General features: G+C 38.0%; 1 protein-coding gene across 1 annotated transcript in view; it reads right to left on the bottom strand.

Moving 5' to 3' along the window:
• Nucleotides 1-22,666, bottom strand: part of lrp1bb (low density lipoprotein receptor-related protein 1Bb) — a 288,718-nt gene that overhangs the window by 183,474 nt on the left and 82,578 nt on the right. The window contains exon 3 of the mRNA XM_046053790.1: nucleotides 11,193-11,330. Within this exon, the coding sequence (XP_045909746.1) occupies nucleotides 11,193-11,330 (138 nt within the window). The remainder of the gene's footprint in view (nucleotides 1-11,192; nucleotides 11,331-22,666) is intronic.

Raw genomic sequence — 22,666 nt, 5'->3', positions numbered from 1 at the left:
TTTTCAGGGCTATTTAGTAGTGAAGAGAATGTGATTTAAATAGTTGCAGTCAAGGTTTATGATAGATTATAATGTATATAATCTATAATTGCTAATTTGCGAGGTTCTCTCTTTCTTTCAAACTTGTCAGTCAGAAGACTGGGACTTGGATTTTGAGGAAGACCACTTAGACTGTATTTAAACAACATATCTCAGAATCTAAATTGGGGATAACCGCAATCCCATCTGTGTTGGTGACAAAAATAAATAGTTGAATCTGTGTTCATATCAATTCTGAGGGGAAAAGTGTGTTTTTATACCAGTTCTTTTCCCCCCAAATATAAAGGGAATATTTGCACCTTTTTTCAGGGCTATTTAGTAGTGAAGAGAATGTGATTTAAATAGTTGCAGTCAAGGTTTATGATAGATTATAATGTATATAATCTATAATTGCTAATTTGCGAGGTTCTCTCTTTCTTTCAAACTTGTCAGTCAGAAGACTGGGACTTGGATTTTGAGGAAGACCACTTAGACTGTATTTAAACAACATATCTCAGAATCTAAATTGGGGATAACCGCAATCCCATCTGTGTTGGTGACAAAAATAAATAGTTGAATCTGTGTTCATATCAATTCTGAGGGGAAAAGTGTGTTTTTATACCAGTTCTTTTCCCCCCAAATATAAAGGGAATATTTGCACCTTTTTTCAGGGCTATTTAGTAGTGAAGAGAATGTGATTTAAATAGTTGCAGTCAAGGTTTATGATAGATTATAATGTATATAATCTATAATTGCTAATTTTTTTCAGTCAGAAAAGTCAACAGCTAAGCAAATCTACCTGGTGTTCAAGAAACATTGAGCATTTTAGCTTTCATTAGGGTGACCAGCAGCCCAAAACATTCTGGACAGTCTCGAATTACGAGCAGTTGTCCTCTTCTGTTTGTCCAGAAAATTAGACTGAACCTGAGTTTTGATTAGTTATAGCCTAAAAAAACATTAAAAAGCCTATTGATCGTTGTGAAACATTCATTTGGTGTTGCCCAAAGATATGCCCTCCAGCAGGAACTGCAGGATATCGTGGACACTCTGTCACGCTCTGCGCAGACAGATGTGATGGGCACCACACTAATGAAATAATTAAATTTAATAAATTATACAACGCAGTCATTCTGTTTTTCATGACAGACAGTTAATTTATGAACAAAAACAAGTAATTTTAGAGTTGAGTTTTGATGTTAGTTTTACTGTTTAGTGACATTGAATAAAATGTACTGGAGGCCACGCCCACCTCCACCTCCTCTGACCCCAATTTCACCTATTCTCATCTGGTCACCCTAGCCCACATTTATTTAGATATAATAGTGGTATTTGGAATTAATCATATTTATTCATGACATTTAAAAGTGACCTATTCATTGCATAGTTGTCCAGGCATAACAAACTGCTGGCAAATCATGTCTGACAATATTTTGATATTGGACTGACAACACCTAGTGAAGCGGCAGCTCTGCACTGTAGATGCTTGAGCCAACACTGATGTTAGCTTCACAAACTGCCAGCCCTTACGAGCTCTGAACAGTTTCTTCTTCCACAAAATCATCAACATCGACATCTTTGGCAAGTGTAGGTAAATACAGATAACCAGACAACAGCCCGTTTCCTTTTGTTGTTTCTCGTACTTACTACAAAATTAACGATAATTAGCTACAGCTGTGTCAATTTACTTAGACTGTAGACTAAGTACTGTCATAATAGTGGGTGAAATTAACAGTCACTGGCTTGAGCTCAAATAATCACTTGCTACAGCTTGTTAATACACTGTTAATTATGCAAATTGCAGGTCTTCTGATTTGGAAATTGCACTCTTTCAAATTTAGCCTAACTTTTACTCAACTTTTACTCCAATCAAACCATGGAATATTTCACATAAACTATTGTCTGACAAATGGGCCACTAATTGCTTGTATGCAGCTTTTTCCAGGGCTTTAGATAAAAAATAATTTTGAAAGATGTCTGTAGTTGTTCAAGATGGAGGGATCTAAATGGTTTTTAGAGGTTCCACCTAAGCAGTTTTAAAACAAGTCGGGACAGAGGTCAGGGGAGCTATTTAAAACAGTCAAAATGAAAGGGCCGAGAGTAGGAAGTCTCCTTCAGTAGTCTGGTACAGACCACTTCCAAGGGGCAACCTGATGACTTCATATAGTTAAAGGAAACCTATGCTTTTCCATATTTTATGACTTATCTACAATGTTACAATGTCAGATGTTCATGTTAAACATGGCCAAAGCTTCAAAGAATGAGGTGGAAGTATTTAAAAGAAATCCCTGTGACCCAAAACCTCAGATTTCTTCCTGTTCTGAACACTGTTTCCAAAAGCTTTTTCTACCAACGGCTCCATTTGACAACACACGGAGTTACACTGAGCAGGTTTTCCATATATGGTCATTTACTCCGCTCAGTCTGTCTGTACCGCCAGAGATGTTTTATAGAGACACGCCACTCAATCACATCTTCAATATAACTCTATGGGGAAAGCCTGTAACGGCAAAAATGGCGGTTATCTCGCCCCTCCCGCTAGAACGCCAATCGTCTGCTATAAACAGCCAAACCAGGAAACGTATTTCAGCCAATCGTGTGGATCCACTGACTTAAGGGTCTGTTTAACTTCTATTGCGCATGCGTGGTAGTAGTGACGCATGCGTAGTAGAAGTATAACAACTTTTTTTTGATTTTACTGCTCATTCTATTCATGTAGTTTTTATGTCCCTGTGACCAGTATAAGTGCAGTTCTGGCCCTTTCCCCATTCATTCAGATAGGAGTCTTGTCTTGTGAGTCCGAAATTGCTGCCTGGAGGCGTTGCAAAGATGGCTGCCGAGTGGCATGACTTGTCTATAAGGACTTATCGCTCAGCAGCAACAACAGCGCGCCTCAGGTCTTGGCCAATTAGAAGACACTGGGCTTTGAGAGGGGGGGCCTTAAAGAGACAGGAGCATCAACAGCTTGTTTCAGGCCGAGGCTAAAATGAGATAGAAAATTATTTTTTTGAACTTTGAATCATACAAAGATACCATATAGGGATCACAGAACTACAATATAGGACTGGAAGAGCAGTATAATAGGTCTCCTTTAACCATATAATTGAGAGCAGAAAGAGATATTGATGTAAAAGAACTGAAGGATACAACATCACATGATCTGCGGGTTAAAGACTCATAGGCTGTGGGGCCAGCTGCTACGATATGATTTTTTCAATTTATTCAGTAAAACATCTGGGCAAGTGTTTTGAATAATACTTTTGAGTTATGGGCATTCTGAGAGATGATGGTGGAAGAGTAAGTTGCTCATGCATCATTAACTGTAGCATTGTATTACTTATTTAAAGCTTCATGTACAAAATTCAAAGGACTATAGGAGGTTTAGAAATTTCCCCACTAATGCATCACTAGGCCAAAATATATGGATATTAAAATCACCAATAAGGGTTAGGGTAAGGGTCAATAGAAGCAGAGAGATCAGGTCTGAGAATTCAGAAAATAAAAATGGCATTAGGTTTAGAAGGGTGAAAAACTGAGAGGAATAAAGAAGGCTGATATTTGTCAACACCAAATATGATATAATCATCTATTTAATATAATATAATATGGAAATTCCCCACAGGAATTTATAGAAAAAACTGACCAGGTTTCTAAGCATGAGAAAAGGCTGGTGGGGTTGCTTCATTTAAGGCAACCAATTATATAAAAAAAGGATTTGTTGTTTAAATACCTCATATTTAAAAGGCTGATTTTTACAGGAATGCTTTGGAGAGCAGAAGGGAGAGGATTAAGTTACCTGCATTCACTTTTCTGCCAGTGGGAGGGCAGAGTAACTTTTTATTGGTTTATGGTAGTTAATTCAGACAGCAAGATTAAATCCAGAGTCTGAAGGCATGTCATTAAAAGAGGAGGATAATACATGCCCGTGGGAAAATGGGGTATTTCTTCAAATGCTGGGTAACACCCCAGTGGAGTCGTTAAAATAGCGGGAGGCAGAATGAGGGGGGGTGAGGTATGGGGTTACCTTCGTAGGTGGTGAGAGTGTTAATGCCAGGGCAGGAAAAATGGGCACGTTAGCGCAGGATACGGTTGCCTGAGATGAGAGAGGAGAGGAAGAGGGGGGTTTTGGAATGGGTGTGTGCTGCGTAAATAGTCATGCATGTGGAGAGAACTGGACCGCATGCTGAATATTAGCCAACAGAATTTGGCTACCCCGCCTGTTGGGAAGAATCCCGTCTGTTTTGAAGAGAGCAGCACGATCCCGAAACAGTTGGACTGATTGGGTTCAAATCCACAAAATTTTAACAATCATAGAAGCACATAGTTCATTCAGACAGCTCACATGAAACTAATTTAGACAGACTAGATATTAGATAGTTGATACAGAACATTGATCCTCAAAAGGAGCACACTTGAAAGCTTAGCACAAAGGGAGAGGAGAGATCAGGGAGCAAAAAAACTTCCCCACTGGGGGAATCAGAGCCTACAGGGGGATGAAATAGAATAGTGAGTGTGAGCAATAACTGTGGCACCTATGGTTGTATTGTGAGTAGTGAAGCAGTTCTTTCATTCGCAATGAGAGAGTGAGCACGTGCGTGACAGCTTAAACAGAACACTATATTAGAGTAGGGCTCTGGATATGTGTATACAGTGTGAGAGTCAGGTCACAGTCCCACTGTAATTTTTGCAGTGCAACTCGAGCTGTCTGAACTAGCTTCACAGGCCTCACTCTTTTAAGGCTGGGAGGTTAACAAAGCAGGAATTATATCTATTGTGTGCTGTTGATATTCCAATTGACCTGGTTCCTGTGTGAGTAGGATTTTTTATGCTCCATACTTCACCGTCAACAAATAATGACTGATTATGCAGTAAATGTCAAGTAATCATGAGCTATTACTAAATTAGGTTATTAATGATGAATGTAATGATTTGGGTCGAGCTTAGTCGGGGATTAAACCAGAGTACTTAATGTGTTGTGAGTAAAAGGGTGAAAGCCATTGTGAGCTGTATGTCGTTCTCATTTTAGCAGTCACCTTTTACATGTACAACTGCTCACCAAATTCTGTTATTTGAATGAATCATTCGCTAAGAATTATTAAGAACTAAGAGATAATTAATAGATAAAGATAGTTAATAGATAAAGAGATGATACAAGGGACAACCCAGCAGTATTAACTTCCATACAAAATCAACAACTTAAATACTTGTTGAGTAAGGCTTAGTGCTATGAAAACTAAGCAGCTCAATACTTGATAGTACAGTGCATGGTAGTATTTGACCTTATCTTCATTCTAGTCTAGTACTGACAATGAAAAAAAAAACAAAAAACAGACCACATAAGATCTGCTTTTTCCATTAAAGTGGTCATATTGTGCTAATTTTCAGGTTCATAATTTTATTTAGGGTTGTACCAGAATAGGTTTACACGGTTTAATTTTCAAACACCATATTTTTGTCATACTGCACACTTTAGCTACCGAGTGAAGCATCTCACTTCAATTTGATCTTTGTTGGGAGTTGCACATGGCTTCTTGGACAACTAGCCAATCAGAACAGATTAGGGCGGGTCCTGAAGCGCCATAACCACGGCTTTGGTTCAGCTGTATATGTTCCCAAACCAGCTTCACAGCCTATAATGGAGCAAGAGGTTCAGAGTAGTAAGTTATTCATTTGTAAAAAAAAATTTATCTTTCATATCTAAAGTTTTAACTGTTCACTGTCTCTACATCACAGTAACAACTTTATGTCCAATGACTGCCTGGAGGGTATTTAACATTCAATAGGGAAGGTGGGGGTGTGGGTGTTTTGTCACTGTGTGTGCTGCAGCTCAGTGTGTTTCTTCACCAGTGTTTTAGAGGGTATTTATTTCTATAAATCATAAGTAATGATAATGTATTTTTAATGTAAATCTACATGTAATTATTCATTGAAAAGTGTTTCAATTTACATGCAACTTTTATTTAATTCCATGTTTTCCTACCTTTGCATCATGTACACTGGGAATGCCATATGAAAGGGCACAGCACTGTATTGAGAGGTCATGTAAACAATCTCATAGTTCTGCTTATGCCAATATTCACACTGCTGTGGAAACTGAGCCCAGGGTATCTGACTTATAAAACTTATTGCTTATATTTCTGGGCACTCACGCAAAAAGGGCTGTATTCACTCTTTGCAGTGACACAATATGCACTGAAAAGTGCCAGTTATGATGTGCTATTGTGTCAGCATACAAGTATTTAAAGCCAATATGTAGAATACTTAATGTTCATTTAGCATATTTATGGTACATATGTGGCCTATGTGGCTTATTCTGATGGCACAATGTTTTGTTTGTAGAAAAATTTGACAGTACCCTTTAAAATTGTTGTCTATCCACCACCACAATCATAATATTTCTTACTAGGGGAAGTCAAAGTCAGACAAAGCATTAGGAGAATGAAATTTAATAAATGGAGCTCAGATGTTTTAAGCAGTAAAACTGACGGAACGGGGATCTAAATTTAATAAAATGCCTTAACCTGTTTAAATTTGAAGGCAATTCCCATACAACAACCACGACTATAACCCAACTGCTGTGGAAATGAGAAGTAAGTGAAGTGTTTTTATCAGTTATGCAATTTCCTGCACTATATATAGTCAAGGCATGCATTGCTGACATTCACTTTGAGACAGCAATGTGACAGCGGTTGGCGTCAATCTATCAGTGGTCTTTGATGACACTGCTGTAAATGTGCCATCATGATACAGTCTCCACTAAGATTCCATCTCTGTTTCAAAGAAGCAGAATGCAAACCTAGGAGCTTAGTACTGCCTAATATCAAATATTTTGTCAACATTTTGTGTTCCTCCAACAAAAAAATGATTATTGGTTGAGTCACAACTTTAATATGGAACACATGTTGGTACAAGAGTGAAAACACTGAATAAACTGTTTAAACAGACATGACTGGCATCAAAACTAAACATTTATTTCTAATTCTACTGTAGGAGAGACCTAATACCAAGACATACGGGTCGACAAGATCTCCAAATTTAGTTTTTAAGCAGCTGTTCCTTTTATTTGCTATGTTCAATTGAAGGAATTTGTTTCTCTTCACTTTCTGGGACTGTCCTAAAGATAACATATGAAGACTGAAGCTGAATTGTGTTTATTTAAGTCTGACATTTGTCTTCTCAATGCAAGCAGTAGAGACTTCAGAGATCCCACGGCACAGCCATGAGCATGCGATTTAGAATGAGCAAGTTTCCTGAAGGTGAACGAAAAGAGTTTGGTGGTTTTCCATCTGGGCACCTTCATATCAAGGCCTCTCGGGATGTTCAGCATGTATATTCATAAGAGGTGGGCAGGAAAGGGAGGGGGAAAAAGTTTTGTAAGAGACCCAGCTGGTTTCCTAAAACTTCTCTTTGGTGACCTCAATTTCTCCTGCTTCCCGATGAGTTTGGTCTGTCCATGTGGAACTAAGCATACTGTACTGTATGTGCCCCTCAGTGAACTTAAGCAGAAGGTTGGCACCACACAAACCCAGAGAGACTGTAATGTGTTAAATCCAAAAATGTGCACATAGAAAACAACTTAATATTTTCTAGAAGACTAATTTATTCCCTAAGAAAGAATCTTTCTACTGCTTTAGGCAAGGAAGTCAAAGCAGCTGACTGCAGTCAGAGGTGGATTGTTAGGATTCAGATCACACATTCTTAGATCACAGGATTGTAAAACACAGAGATGTTGAATGTTCTTCATTGACAAGGGTTGTGTGAAATGACATCAGATAGACAAGAAAAGTGGATGTTTGCAGTTCACAAGGTTAAGGCAATGTGGAACCCACAGCAGTAATCAAAAAGAGCAGGCAATGTACAAGACCAACATATTATAGGTAAATCAGTGACAAGAAAGGTAAACTGTCTATACAAGGCCATTGCAAGGTTGAATAACCATGCAACAATGGCAAGTGAAAAGAGCAGAAATGTCTTGGACTTCTGGCAGCCATAAATAGTTAAAAAAAACAACAACAAGATTTTACTTTTAAGTGTCAACAACAATTAATTTCCCATTTTACACTGTACATAGTGAATACTGCAGTGAAACAGAACATTTTTCCTTACTGTGACAGAAACACATACTGAACGAAATATGCAGTAGATCTCCTGTTTGGTAGTCGTGGGCTTTAAAATACCTGACATTCTAACCCTGACACAAAAAATGTAAAATCCAAAGCGGTACATCCAAATTAAGCTGATGCAAAAGAGAGCATGCTTCTGTATTTTTTGGTAATAAGTGTTGCTCTATTATTTAACTAATTTTAAGTTTGAGAGAAAATAGGAATATTAAGATAATCATGAAACCATGATCTAACTACTTTAAGCTTTAACTTTACTTATGAGAATGTAAGGTAAATTTCCATATATTTATAGAAAGCTTTACAAAAGTAATATATAATAAAATCATTCATTCATAGATAGATAGATAGATAGATAGATAGATAGAATTATCATTATTTAAGATGTTATATTTTAAAAGAGACAAACAGTTATATATTTTATTTTCTCTTATCTTTTTCTCTTTCCTTCAATACAAGGTTGGATTGTAAAGTAAGAAAAAAAGGGCGAAGTTCTGTGTAATGAGAGCCTTCTTATTTGGTATTAAGTATTACTTTACTTTCGAATTGCATGTTGCACTGATTTACTTTTGGAGGATGATCCAGGAAGTCAGGGAGGCAATGACTCATTAATGCTTCCCATAATTGTAATTAGGGATGGGGATCGTTCATTTTCATTGATATTGATACCCTTACTGAGACTGCTTAATGATCCGATTCTTTATTGATACCACTATTGATACTTTAGTATTATTTGTGATGGTTATTTGGTAAGACCAGACCTAACGGGCATGAGGTACGCCTGCAGGGTATGAGGAAAATATTCAATGTGCGATAACGTATTGACCGAAAATATATTGAGATGACATATCACTTGTGATAAATAAACATATATTGAAGCGGGCATATTAACTGCCTGGTTGTTAATTTAATATTTTAAATACAGCTAAATGTTGTTTCTAGAGCAGCAACATTAATGTTTACAAAAGCAAAGTAACTCAATAACTTTATCTGACATCACAAGTAGTGAGTGACTTTTAGAAAGAACAACATCCGTCTGTATCAGTCCGTCCTCCTCTCTCGCTGGCTGCAGGTAACGTTACCAGGTAGAAGGAGGAGCGGCTGGTTTATCTCAGCCAGCAGATGAGTTTTTAAGACTACAGACCAGTCTGTGCTCCAGACAGACAGCTTCTATTTAGCTTGTTTTTAACATTTGGCTAATGCCAAGCTAGCGTTAGTTGTGCTTGTATAAAACAGGATAAGATACTGAGGACAGAGATGATTTAATTAACCATTTCTACATGTTTAAAGTCACCTTACAGATTGATAAAGTATTGTATCTTTTCTTGCGAAGGTTTTATCGCACGTACTTACAGTAACGAGCGTAGCTGTCAACTAACGTTACAGAAGTTTGGAGCTAACTTAGCTTAACCCTCACCGTATTGCACAGCGACGGTGCAGCCTGTCGCTCTGCTGCCGCTGTGTGTGTGTGTGTGTGTTGGAGCCCACAGAGAGCAGGCAGAGACTGCACCCTGATGATTTTCTTATCCATTGTGTTTCAAATTAAATTAGATTTGACGCTCGAGACTTAACGTTACATCATAGGACCCGCAAGTCTCGATAGCATTATCGATAAGCTTGAACCTTAATAATTTTCGGGTTTTGAGAAATTTTGGAACCCGGTCCTTTTGGAACTGGATCGATCCCCAACCCTACAGCTGATTATACAGATTTGTATTACTTTGTCCTTCCATCATCAGTGGATTAACTGCCATTTTTCTGCCGTTGTTCATGTACTTTTGCAGTATGGCACAAGGAATGGGAGATATATGAGCCTTCCTGCGTGTTGTATTGGGGCTGAGGATTTCTCCCAGGTACCGTTTTGCATTTTCAATAAACCTCACATGACACAAGTATTACACAGTGTTTGAACCAGGTTTGCAGACTTATTAACCCAGATGATTGTTTTGTAGCGCAAGAGCAATTCGGCAGATTTAGAAAGTAGTCAGACCAGGGTGTTAAATTCATGCCGTTGCTGTTACATTACAGTTTCTCTGGACAGCAGGCCTCCATGCAACCCTAAGAAAGGTTGTACAGACAGTCCATTTATCCTAGTTGTATCCGTTTTTAGGTGATCTATAAACTTAAACAGACATGGTGAATATTTTCCAATGTCTTGCGCTTTCGATCAATATTGATTGAATTCCATTTTCTGGTTCCAGGCAATCTACCAAGTAAATTCCTCAATACAAGTGTAAGGAGCAGAGCAAGAGTTTTCTACTCAATGCCAACAAACAGACTTTTTGAGTCTTCACAGCTGTGAATCAGAGGCATATCTTTGCACCTAGCACTCACACAGAGACAAAGCTCAGCATGACTTTAACTGTCTTACAGGTCAAAAAAAGGTCGTGCTTTCTGCCAGACAGGGGCCACTGTTGTGCCAAGACTGCAGCAATCATGAGCCAGACGCTGCATTACCACAGAACCCAGGTGTCCATAGCAGCTTGGTATAGTTGCTGGTAAGAATGCGATCAACAACAAAAACTTGTGTACAACACCACACCTGGTGCTACTGTCCCACTGTGTCTCTTCTGACAGGAAGGATGATGAGAAGTAACCTTGGCAACCACTTTAACTGCAAAAGTACCAGCTCAAGCCACCATTTCATGAATAAGCATATTATCAACCATCACGCATTAAGATTTGAATTTTTAATTTTTTTAAAAGTTTTATAAAGGATAGATTAGACTGTGCTTATCTAAGTCAATGTGAAAATGATCCTTAAACTCCTTTAATCAATGAAAAGCACACTAGCTTAAATTTACTTGACAAAAGTTTGGAATAATGAATTTCTTATGCAAACCAAATTAACTTGCAATAAAAGTAAATCATTTTCCACAGCTATATATTTTATAAATGTAATACAGATTTCATATGTAAAATGCATTTCACAATCTTAATAATCTAAATAAGATGAGCAGGATCTGCTAAATTAACATAATGAGAATACTTATAAATTTATGTATTCTAAACCCAAGGCGAAAATAATCAGGATATAAATGCCAAATGAACTCTTACCTCGACAGTGAACTCCCTCATCGTAGCCGTCTTCACAGTCTCTAGCCCCATTGCAGAGTTTGTTGAAATGAATACATTTTTTTGTCCCGATACACTGTATGTGATTGAGGGGGCATCTGATCACCACCTCCTGTGCACCTAAAGAAGAGAAACAACAAAACACTCAAAAACAAATATATGTCCAGTCAAAAAACAAACTACCGCACACTGATCTGACTTTACTGCATTTATTGTGAAAATTGTGTGTAAATTTTACAGTATATGTAGTAGCATATACAGTGTGAGACCCTATGTGAAATACATATGCATATTTCATTGCCATAATCATTTCTATTTCTTGCAGGTATATTCACTTTTACAGTATTTTTTGAGTGCTTTCTCAAAGTGCTGATACTTCAAGACCTCTTTTATAGGAGGAGGAAGAACCTATGCATATGCAAATATATTTATACACAGCATTGTTCTTTACAAACAACAGATGTTCGCCACTCTGTTTTGCGGCCGCACTGGTAAAGTCCCATAACAAACTGCTTAACTCTCCTTGCCAGCCAGGCAAACAGCGGAGAGCAGCTGTTTAAGGATTCATGAGGCACATAGGTGACCCTCATTCATGTGGCAGCCACAAGAGCACATAAAACACAGCTGACCAGTGCACCAGCACTGTAAATGTGTCACATCTCCACCTTAACTATATTGATATCAATTACCAATGTGTCATTGCAGCCACTTAATGGGAAGATTTATTACCCATGTCAAGGGATCTGTAACAATCCCCAGAGTTCTCCCACCCCTAGGAACTCACATCCAAGCACGCTTGGGCATCTTGACTGGGCGGTTACTTATTCGCGGCATCTATTTCTACTTTGTAAAGTAGAGATGCCGCAATTAATGTGGCTATTACAAAGAGGGCTGCCATCTCCTGATGATTTACAGAAGTGATATGTCTAAGGGATATGTGGACAAGTAGGTATGTGCCTATATTGACACAATAATGAATCATATTAGTTTCTCCTCCCAAGCATCTTTATTGCTTAAAAAGGGTAGCAGGAGATCTTCTTATTTAATGAATATTTCTTGGCTATCTCTTCAAGCCCCAGTGATTCACACTATTTTAATGCCATATTTAGGTAAGTGACCTTGTCTCTGAGAGTTCATATTTCATACATGAGCAAACTGGCAGCCTCATCTGCTGGGCTGAAAAAATGTGTGCATCACTCTATATTTCTCATCCAGCTCATTTCAGTGGGGGACTTTTTGATACTTGTGCTCTTTTAAGGCTTCATGTACAAAATGTATTTGTAATCACATCATACACACATACAATATATCTTAGAAATACATATTCTAAAGGCTTAACTTTCTAAATGATTATTATTCAATCAGGAAAGAAATTTACATTGAGGAATCCACCTTAAAAATTAAAAATACTGTATTTACACATTTGAATTTTCTCTGCATTCATGTTATAAAACTGAAAAGAAAAAAACCTTTTAGAAATTGAAACATTTCATACACCTCATCATACATTTGAAATCAAACCCAAATAAGCGCTAGAACCTAGTGTTTAACTGTCATAACATTTCAAAACACACAGGAAATTTTCAATCACTAAAGAAAAGGGACACACTGTCACAGAACATTCACCTCAGTGCATCACCAAAGCACATGCCCATTTGGCAAATGTGCTATTTAACACACAGCTGTAAGGGTCTCTGACATAGTAACAGTGTCGTCAGCCTCTCCTCTTGCCTTCGCGCCACATGGGTTCTAATCTAATGTGATAAGGGGAGGGATGGTGCATGAATATTCAGTGGCTCTGATCTGTCATGCAGGGGTACACAGATGGCGTCTCAATGGCTGAGGTGCTCAGAAATCCTCTGTCAATTCCCAAACTACTGTACTATGTTGGATGATCGCTTAAAGTAGTATACGGGATAGCACACTACACCATGTAACACATCCTCTGACGGCTATACTGAGCTTGTCTCTCCTTCGCTTCCCATTCCAAGGTGCTGAATGGTGCTTAAACCCTCCTGCATACTGTATGTGCCTGATTAGTTCACATAACATCGTCTTAAGCAATCCACAAACCACACAGTTTGACCAAAGCTGGAATCTCTTGTGCTTCAGTTTTAGCTGAGAAAAAATTTACAAATAAACAAAAAGTTAATTACAGCTCCGTAGAGACCATTAGGGATGTTGAGCTGTGAGATGAGCATCTTCACTAGCAAATACACACAATATTATTACTACAGTATGTGTTGCACTGAAATGCAATGACAACCTTGAAAAATAAAGTATGTTTATGCATGTTTCAAGTCAATAATTGTTATGTATATATAAACTGAGAAATGCACAAAAAATAACAAGTTGTGTCAATCAAGCAAAGCTTGTATATGCTCACACCGTCCCGCAAGGAGGTCTAATCAGCCACAATAAGTGAAAATACCTGTTTAGGTGTACCATGTGTGTGTAGAGGTTTTAAGATAATATACTATAGCAGGCTAACTGCCATTGTTAAAATTTAGAGACACACTAATGTCCAACCATCTATCGTCAACTGCTTATCCTGTAGACAGGGTTGCGGGGGGGGCCTGAAGCCAATCCCAGCTGGCAACGGGCGAGAGGCAGGGTAAGCACAAATGTGTACAAAGTTAATGGAAACGCACGATCAGAGGCAAACAAATGCAGGTTTGCTCTTGTAGGCTTAAACTGAGCTGAGGGCACATCCATTTTATTGTAAATGTTTCAGGCTTCCTAAATATTCCCACATGCACTGACTGCGTGATTTTGCCTGAAATCGGATGTTTTAAAATCAGCAAAATTACTTTGCTCTGCGCCTCTGTCCACTTTCCCTCACACACACACACACACACACACACACACACACACACACACACACACACACACACTGGTGCAAGCTAGAGCTGTGTTTGTTATTACATCAAAGTTTGAATGGCTCGTTCACGATAGACAGACATCCGACTGACTTACAACAGACAGAAAGATAGAGAAAAAGACAGCACAGTTAGATAAAAAAGAAAAACATGTTGAAAACAGATCAAGTGTAGTAGGTCCCTGTTGTATTAGGCAATTCTTGATGTATAAATCTGCAATTATTTTAGATGAAAACTGCATAGTCCCAGTAATGGTTTGATAAATTAATAATGTCTAGAAATGAAATGGCTAAGCACACTTAAATACCAGTTTAATCATAACACTTTGAATGGAAGGCAGATGTTCCCCTGGTAAGCTTAAAATAAATTATAGTGTGATATGCTTACTCAGGTAAAGCGGGAAACATTAAAGTTGAACATCAATATTTATTATTGTCTATTTTGCAATAACGCAACTATAAATTTAAATAAAAAATCCCTATCTAGTCCCATAGAGTCTAAATACTGAATGTATATTATTGGCATTGCTGCAAGAAACCCCGTATTTGTGTTGTAACTGTACTGAATATGAGCTTCATACCTAAAACATAAGACATGACTTTTGCGGTACAGCAGGTCAGCTCCAAGGGTGACTGCTGAAGCACTTTTCAAATGTCACTATCAACACCTTTGCATTGTGGGTTTAATGAATATTGTAGACTGCATGGGTGGCTTGAAGATTTTAGATTTTAGGTCGTGTTAATGAAAAATCATGCTGCTATTTGCCTAAGTTGAGGAGTGAGTGAGAAGGAATCTGCTGGGCCAAACTAATACCTCTATTTAATGTAAAATGATAGGCTTCTAGGGGGGATTTCAGCAGCTATGTTCATTATGATAATCATGTTAATCTGAGCCACAGCCAATTTGTGTAGAATAATGAATTCCTAAAAGAAAAAAACAGAGAACCTATCAGCAGGGGAAGCTCCTTGAACTTCTATGTACAGGGATCCATCATATAATAATGATTTCATTTTCTTAATTTATGGTTAAAGTTGGTGATCAAAGCAGCATCCTACTGAGGCAACAACTCAGGTCAGGCAATTATGGATAGTCAACTACCCATAATGGCTTTATAACAGCAACAGACACTGATATTACTTACTGTATGCACTCCATTCTTCAAGCCTAACTTCATTATTATTATTACATAAATCACTAATCTTATCATGAGCACGATGACAGTGCAAAATCATTTTGGTGAATCTGAACCTAAGTCAAAATGTCATAAACAGCAGACAGCAATAACTTTCACTCGCTGCACTGTGATTCAGAGTAGCTAATTTGCCTGTAGGCCAGCAATGACTAATCTTTTGACATATTGCCTTATACACCACATCAAATTCACCTGGGTACGTAGAAGAGAATTTAATTCAACCCCCCTGTACAACAGTCAGTGTGACAGTAATTTTATATTTTTTTTCTGGCAGTTACACAATGAATAAATGATTTATAGAATTTGTGTGCTTTGGTTATAGTTACACAAGCATAAACTGTAATTTATACAGCATATGTAAGACAAACATTGTTAACTAGTAACTAGTAGCTATAGTAGTGTTATCTCATGACAGAGGAGATGCAAGAAGTGGTACCGTGTGGATAACATCTCTGGGCTCATAATCTGTGTCGCTGGTGTATACAGTGTAAAAAGCATTAATATTTCAGCTATTCCGCTTGTGTGCCTCTTTGCATGTGTATTTCTGTGTGTTTATGCAAGTTGGAGCATCAAGAACTCTTCACCTTTACATGGTGTCGGCCTGCGGTGAAGTCATTACTGTTGCCATACTTAAAGCTTGAGGATGTTTGGGTTGTAAGATGTCTGGGCTGTGTGATGCTGTGGCTTAACTTGAACGACTGATAAAAAGGGATGATATATTCATGGCTGTCATTCAGCAGTACTGCTGGGGAGCCATTTTCCCAACATCTTAGCTTGATTTGAGTACATGGATTGTTTGTACCCAGCTCTGTTTTCATACACAAAAGGCAAAAATCCTTGGACAAATTCTTGATGTTTGGCAGTGCACTACTTATCTTGCTACTTGTCATGAAGAAAATGCATCATCCAAAGTATGTGGCTGAGACTTCCAACAGTTCCATGGCAACAAAGTGAACTGCTAAAATGCGAGCAGATAAAGTTCAATGGGGTAAACAAGAGTGGAGTTTTGTAACATCGCAGTCACATTTCATCAATTGTAAAGTGCAGCACTCCCCAGCATGTGCTTCTCTTAAAAAGGCACAGTGGTCTTAACACAAAGGGCTCTTAAAAATAATTATTTTCCTCCGTGACCTTTACATCCTTGGCCGTTGAAATTATGTACTCAGCCAGAAGAGCTTATTTTGCTGTATTTTCTGACCCCAGACACGGAGGCTATATTTTTCCACAACTCAGAATCCCCAAGGACTGAGATTCTTCCAAGTGAACAAACTTACCGTATAACCACAGGCTTAAATGTTGTGATTTCCAATACACTTAGAGAAAGATATGGATGCCATAGGTGAATGACATTTACATTACATTAATTCATTTAGCTGACGCTTTTATCCAAAGCGAATTTCAATTGCTATATATGTCAGAGGTCGCTCGCCTCTGGAGCAACGAGGGGTTGCTCAGGGAAACATTGGTGGATGTGGCACAGAGGGAATTGAACCCAGGTCTCTCACATCAAAGGCATGTGTCTTATTCACTGCACCATCACCACCAATGACTATGTATAGGTCTTGCCTCCTTTGTCAGCATCAACAAGACAATGGGCCATCATTTGACTCCTGGCTAATCACATGGAGCTGCTGAGAAGCAGCCAACGGCACAGTATGAAATGAACAGCTCCCTTGTGGAGAAATGTGTATGCCTTTGCATGTTTGTGGATATGCATGGCCAGCATTTGGTGATGCTCTGCCAGGCCTGTACTGCAGCCATCTTCATGTCTTGCTTATTTCGGCAGCTTAGCACTTTCAGTCTGGTCTTTAGCATATGAAACACATGCTGAACCTGCTATGTTTATTGTAACTAAATTGTAACTAAAACACCAAAGCAAATTCCTTGTATGTGTAAAGCTAGTAGGAAATAAAGCTGGCTGGCCAAACTGACCTATCCAGAACATTCCAATGTTGCCTTGACTGTACATTAAGGATCATTGTGTTTCTGTATTATTCTGCATTGGCTACTTGTTCTATACACTGTTGACCACAAGTTCATGTTAAATGTGAACACCCTCACACACCAAAAGGATCACATGTATTTAACAAGCATGGAGAAGGGTGTGGGTTAAGCAGTCAGCCCACAGTTTGGCAGTATTGACTACTGATCAACAGTTAGCTTAGTCCCTGTGACAGCACAGAGCAGGGGAGAGCCGGGACCATTAAACACTTTTCAAAAAAATGTAATTTTAAAAGATAATGTTCCAGAGAGAAACTATGTTTTGTTGTGATAAACAACTCACATGTGTGTTCTATCAATACTAAAGTGCCATATTTTTTATTTTATTTATTTATTTATTTTTTTACAAATGTGTAACAACTTCGGTATGATTTGACTTAGAATGGAAGTTGCGCATTGTTTCACGAAACACATAAAAAGACGACGTAAAAATTACTTTCCACAGGGTTTACACACCATCCAAATCTGAACAAACCCTGGTTATTCCTGAGGGCACTCTACCAAAGGCTAGCAAGCCAGATCAAAAGACACAACATGTAACTAAAACAACTTTGTAGTTACTGTTCATTCCTTTTCTTTTAGCAGAGCCCAGTCATCATCCCCCATCTTAAGCTCCTAAACTAACAGGTCCCTGACCAGTCTCTCCACTGAGTCAAGGAAGTGACGAAAATCCTACAAGTGACCCCAAAATCATGACATGTATAGATCAGCAGTTGTAACATGACGAGTGAATTTCATGTTTCAGTTTTTCCATCACTACAAAGTAACTACATTACTGCATGTGTTAGTCAGTAGCCTTTGATGTTTTGGCAGGGAAGTTTGTGTTAATGCCCAACAGTGTTTGCTTTTTAACAAAACCAAAGAAAAGAACTGATGCCAACAACATTATTTTGTTAAGAAAGTGCATCTTCTCCTGAAGCAAAACTATTACCTGCTGGTTCACACAAATATTATTTACAGTTTTGTGATAGGAAATTCATTCCACATACTGCTCCCACAGCAAATTGCATGTCTTACACGCTGATTCTAGTCAGCATGTCTCATCAGATTCTCACATCAGGAATCTTTTTATTTGTTAAACTCTAAACTGCATGTTGCTCAACAACAGGTAGCAAACAGTAAAGCCAATAATATTGACATGAAATGCCAACATGTCGCATGAATGATTAAGGTCTAGTCATGTTTATGATTGCCTTTATGTATGTTTTTGTGTCAACCATCAAAAATATATTCTCACAAAACAGTTCTACTAAAAGCAGAATACTAATTATATATAACAATGTCATTGCATAGCATGTTACCATTAATGTCTGATGTCTAATGTCTGTCAAACCTTACATTTTAGCCATACTCTCCTGCATTAACATTGATTTGCTGCTGTATGATTCATGCTTTCACTCAACCTCGACCACCTCAGAAATGCAAATTACTATTATTTGCTACATGTGATATGCACTGTGTGGTAAATGAGAGCCACATCATAGATGTAATATGCAGAGCCCCTCAGAAAGCTTATTTCCTTTGAGCCGTAGCTTACTGTTTGCTGTAAACTATGCAGAGTGTTCAATCAAATCTATTACAAAGAGAGGAAAGATGTCACCATCATTCAGTGGAATGAACAGGGTGTTGGCATCTGCAACATCTGGGCTCTACTGTATAATAAAGAATCAATACATCAGTCAGCAGAGAGGAATAAGTAGCCTTGGAACTATGTAGTAATGTTGCACTTCAGGACCACCACACAAAAAAACAGCAAAAAGACCAATTTATCATTATTTGGAAAACAGCGACATAATTAGTCAATAGAGATACTTTTGTGACCAACCATTATGCAAATGTTCAAATCTAATTGTTCTGGGGCCAGCTTCAAATGAATAATACATACAGTATATTGTAGTCAGAGAGGCTAAAACCAATATTCACTGAGAAGAATGATCTCATTAGGAGTACATTATACAGTGTAGTATTTAATGCTGGCATTCTTCCACCATGTTGTCATGGTGAATTCATGACTACATGCATTGCAAGTTCACAATCCACACACTAAGCGGATGGCTCTTACGCATGTTCTGTATGAAAAATGTTTAAACAGGCACATATTGTAGCATATAGACAGCAACTTGATTTTACCATAGGACTATCAATCCAAAAGGTTTGTTGTGATGATTTAAGGTGCGGCTTTGTCTTACTATCATTACCAGCAATAATGGTTTCTTTTAATAAGATCAATATTCAAACCGTAAAAGCAACAGGGGGTAGCAGATCATGTTTTAAATACTATATTGAGTATAATCATCTTATAAAATGTTATGGCAAACATGCTAGCATATAGTTGTAGATTTACATATCCAGTCAACATGGAGCAACATTTCATTTCATTTGCAGTCCTGTTTCTGGCCACTTGATGAATGTAATTCAATAATCACTCTCCTTTTAGCTCTGTTTTGATCTCCTGAGGGAAATCTCTGGCTCTTTAGCTGCTAAATGCCCCACTATATTTCCAAGCCAGTCACTAAAAGAGTATTTACTGTAATAATTACAAATTAATTTTGATGGAAATCTGCAAGCTATCTTGGTTAGTTCAGGCAGGAGAAAGAGCACTTCAAAATGTGATCTGAAATGTGTAAGCGGATGACACTGTAAACTAACCATATGTCTTTCAAATAAAACGGTAGAGCTCTTCTATATCTTGGCCTTGGGTTCCTCCATTAAATCATGATAGTTTTAGTGAAAAGCCTTGACCTTTGCCTTTATTTATATTTCACACTATGTAATGAGTTTCAGGGCCCAAATCGGCATGCCTGTGTACAGTGTAAATCAATTGATCATAAGCGAGTAAATAAGTCTTTATTGGGGGGGTTGGGTGGGGGGTTGGAAGGCATCTTTAATGAGCACCATGGTTAGAGTATAATACACAGCGAGTGGGAGGACATGTATTTTTCTCTAAATATCCTCTGGCACTATCCCAGCTCCCTTGAAATAATCACTGGACTATGACCATGTTTATAGAGTGGCTATAAGAGAAGCATTAGCTCATTCCTTTCACTATCTATTACACTGGCCATTATTTATGATTCATAAATAAATAAAAGCCAATGTCACTGACTCGTGCTTATTAAGAGTCAAGTCCTTGCTACTGTATAACTGTGAGATGAACAGCACTGATCATAGTGATGTTACTATTATTTCCATTGGTTGTCATAGTAAGTATGTGTCACTGTATTTGCTCTCAGTAAAAGCTCATACCAATGAGACGCTTTGTTCTCTGCTGGAACAGCAGGGAGATAATGCAGACTTCAGTACTTAAATTTCACACGGGGTCCATGACAGCAAACATGTCAAGTTTTAGAATGTTTTTTTATCTTTGTTTCTTCAGGAGACAAGCTGGGACTCTGTCCTTTCTAATACTACAAGAAGGCACAAAAGACAAAGCAGTAATGTGTTCCTCCCAGTGCATCACTTCTGACATGGATGAGACATGGTGCGGGTGCAAGATTAAGGATACAGAATTCATTCTCACACTAATGGTTCCACCTTAGACAAATGTAAGCATAAGGAAATGTGTTAAACTGCAGAAACAGAGACAAGGCAGCAAGCAGAGGACTGTTAAGGGCAAAGAGGATGACTTTTCTTTTATACAAGCATGAAGTATATGAAGTATATATTGCCTTGATGGGAATTAATGTTTCCAAGCCCACACACACACACACACACACAAAATATTTGTTGTATCTCTTCCCCGCCTACTGAAACTACTGGTAAAACAGATGGCACAAGCTAGAGGAAGTGTATATCATTTCTGTTCCAAATGTAAAGGGGGGAGAGGGTGAAAAACAGTAAATTAAAAGTCTTATATCAAAGGCTTACTCCTCCTGCTGCAAAAAATCATTGCCTGCAAACAAGATACATGTGTGGCAGGTTAAACACAATGATAGCAAAGGACAAAGTGGTGCATTTGATCTCAAATCAGAGGCAGGCGACAGATGCAGGGCTGAGGAAGCAAACATGACATCCAATTAACACTGCGGCACTAACACTTACATTCACATTGCATTTTGTAGGGAGAGTGTGATGATAACATAACATGTGAGCTTTCTAATAACTTGGGTAGATCATCTTAACAGAAGACAGCCATGTGAAAGCAGAATGCTGCAAATTTAATGGCCTCACGTTCAAACACTTTCAGTGAATAATTCTCACAGTATGCCGAAGTGATGTTTGAATGTAAACATGCTGCATCTGTACCAACGGCATGTTTTTTGACAATTCAACAGAAGAGTTATATGACAGCAGGGGGGAGAGATGGAGAGGAAGGAATACAAACGTTACGTAAAGCAAAAGGCCCTGTCCTTCAGCTTAATAACAAGGTGCTACACTACATTACCCCCTAAACCTCCATCCTACTGGCGCCAATTCTCATGGGAACCAGACACATTTATTTCAATATGGGACTTGCCAGATAAAATATCCTGCAGGATGTTGATAGGCAGCCTGAAATACACTGACTATAGTTATTGCAGCTTCATCACAGACAGACAGATCAAATATTCTCTGCACTTCTAAGCATGGTTTCCAGAGGGGCTTTGTCAGCTACTTCCAAATGTTTAAATGGCAAAGTGAGTTAAAAATCTACAAAATGCACTTCAGAATCTGGATTAAGTTTATTGGTCGAGTATGCTTAGAGGGATCTAGCTGTGATTGTCAAAAGATCTCACTGTACCTACATGCAGAGCCAAAACAGCATACAAACAAACAAACTTAAAGTTGTATATACCAACCTTATCACCAGAAAAGAACATTGATACTTGAAATTCATGCTTTCTACAATAATGTGCATGACAACCACAATAGGTTATGGTTGGGGAAAGATCATTGTTATGTCAAATAAAGGTATGGTAAATATTAGGTAACTAAAAGACTCTCTGTTACAAGCTCCAGACAAATAAATGGCACTGGACAATATAACCTAAAATCTATACCATAGGTAACTTTCACACACAAACAATAATTCATACACCGTTTTTAATAGGGGAGCAGAACAAGCTTTGGCATATTGTTACCTTATAAAACTGTTATGACAAACATCAAACAACTAACTATGTACACATTCAGCAAACATGGCGAAATAGTAGTATTAAAGTCACATATCCACTTCATTCTTAGCCTTGTTATATGACTCTTTAGCTTGTTGATTGCTATTGCACATTTTGAATAAGATGTAGCTGTAAAGACACGAGACATATAGCACAAGTGTCAAGACAAAACAGTTTAAGCAGATGTATTGTAACACATACAGAAGAAAAACATAAATGTTATATATGAAGAGAACATTTAAAAGGTAAATGCCTTCATCAGTTGTATATATCTACCCATGCAATCACTCT

This window comes from Micropterus dolomieu, linkage group LG07 (assembly GCF_021292245.1).
Source record: "Micropterus dolomieu isolate WLL.071019.BEF.003 ecotype Adirondacks linkage group LG07, ASM2129224v1, whole genome shotgun sequence".
Lineage (NCBI taxonomy): Eukaryota > Metazoa > Chordata > Actinopteri > Centrarchiformes > Centrarchidae > Micropterus > Micropterus dolomieu.
The sequence above is the reverse complement of the archived record's forward strand: the minus strand, read 5'-3'. Positions and strand labels throughout refer to the sequence as shown.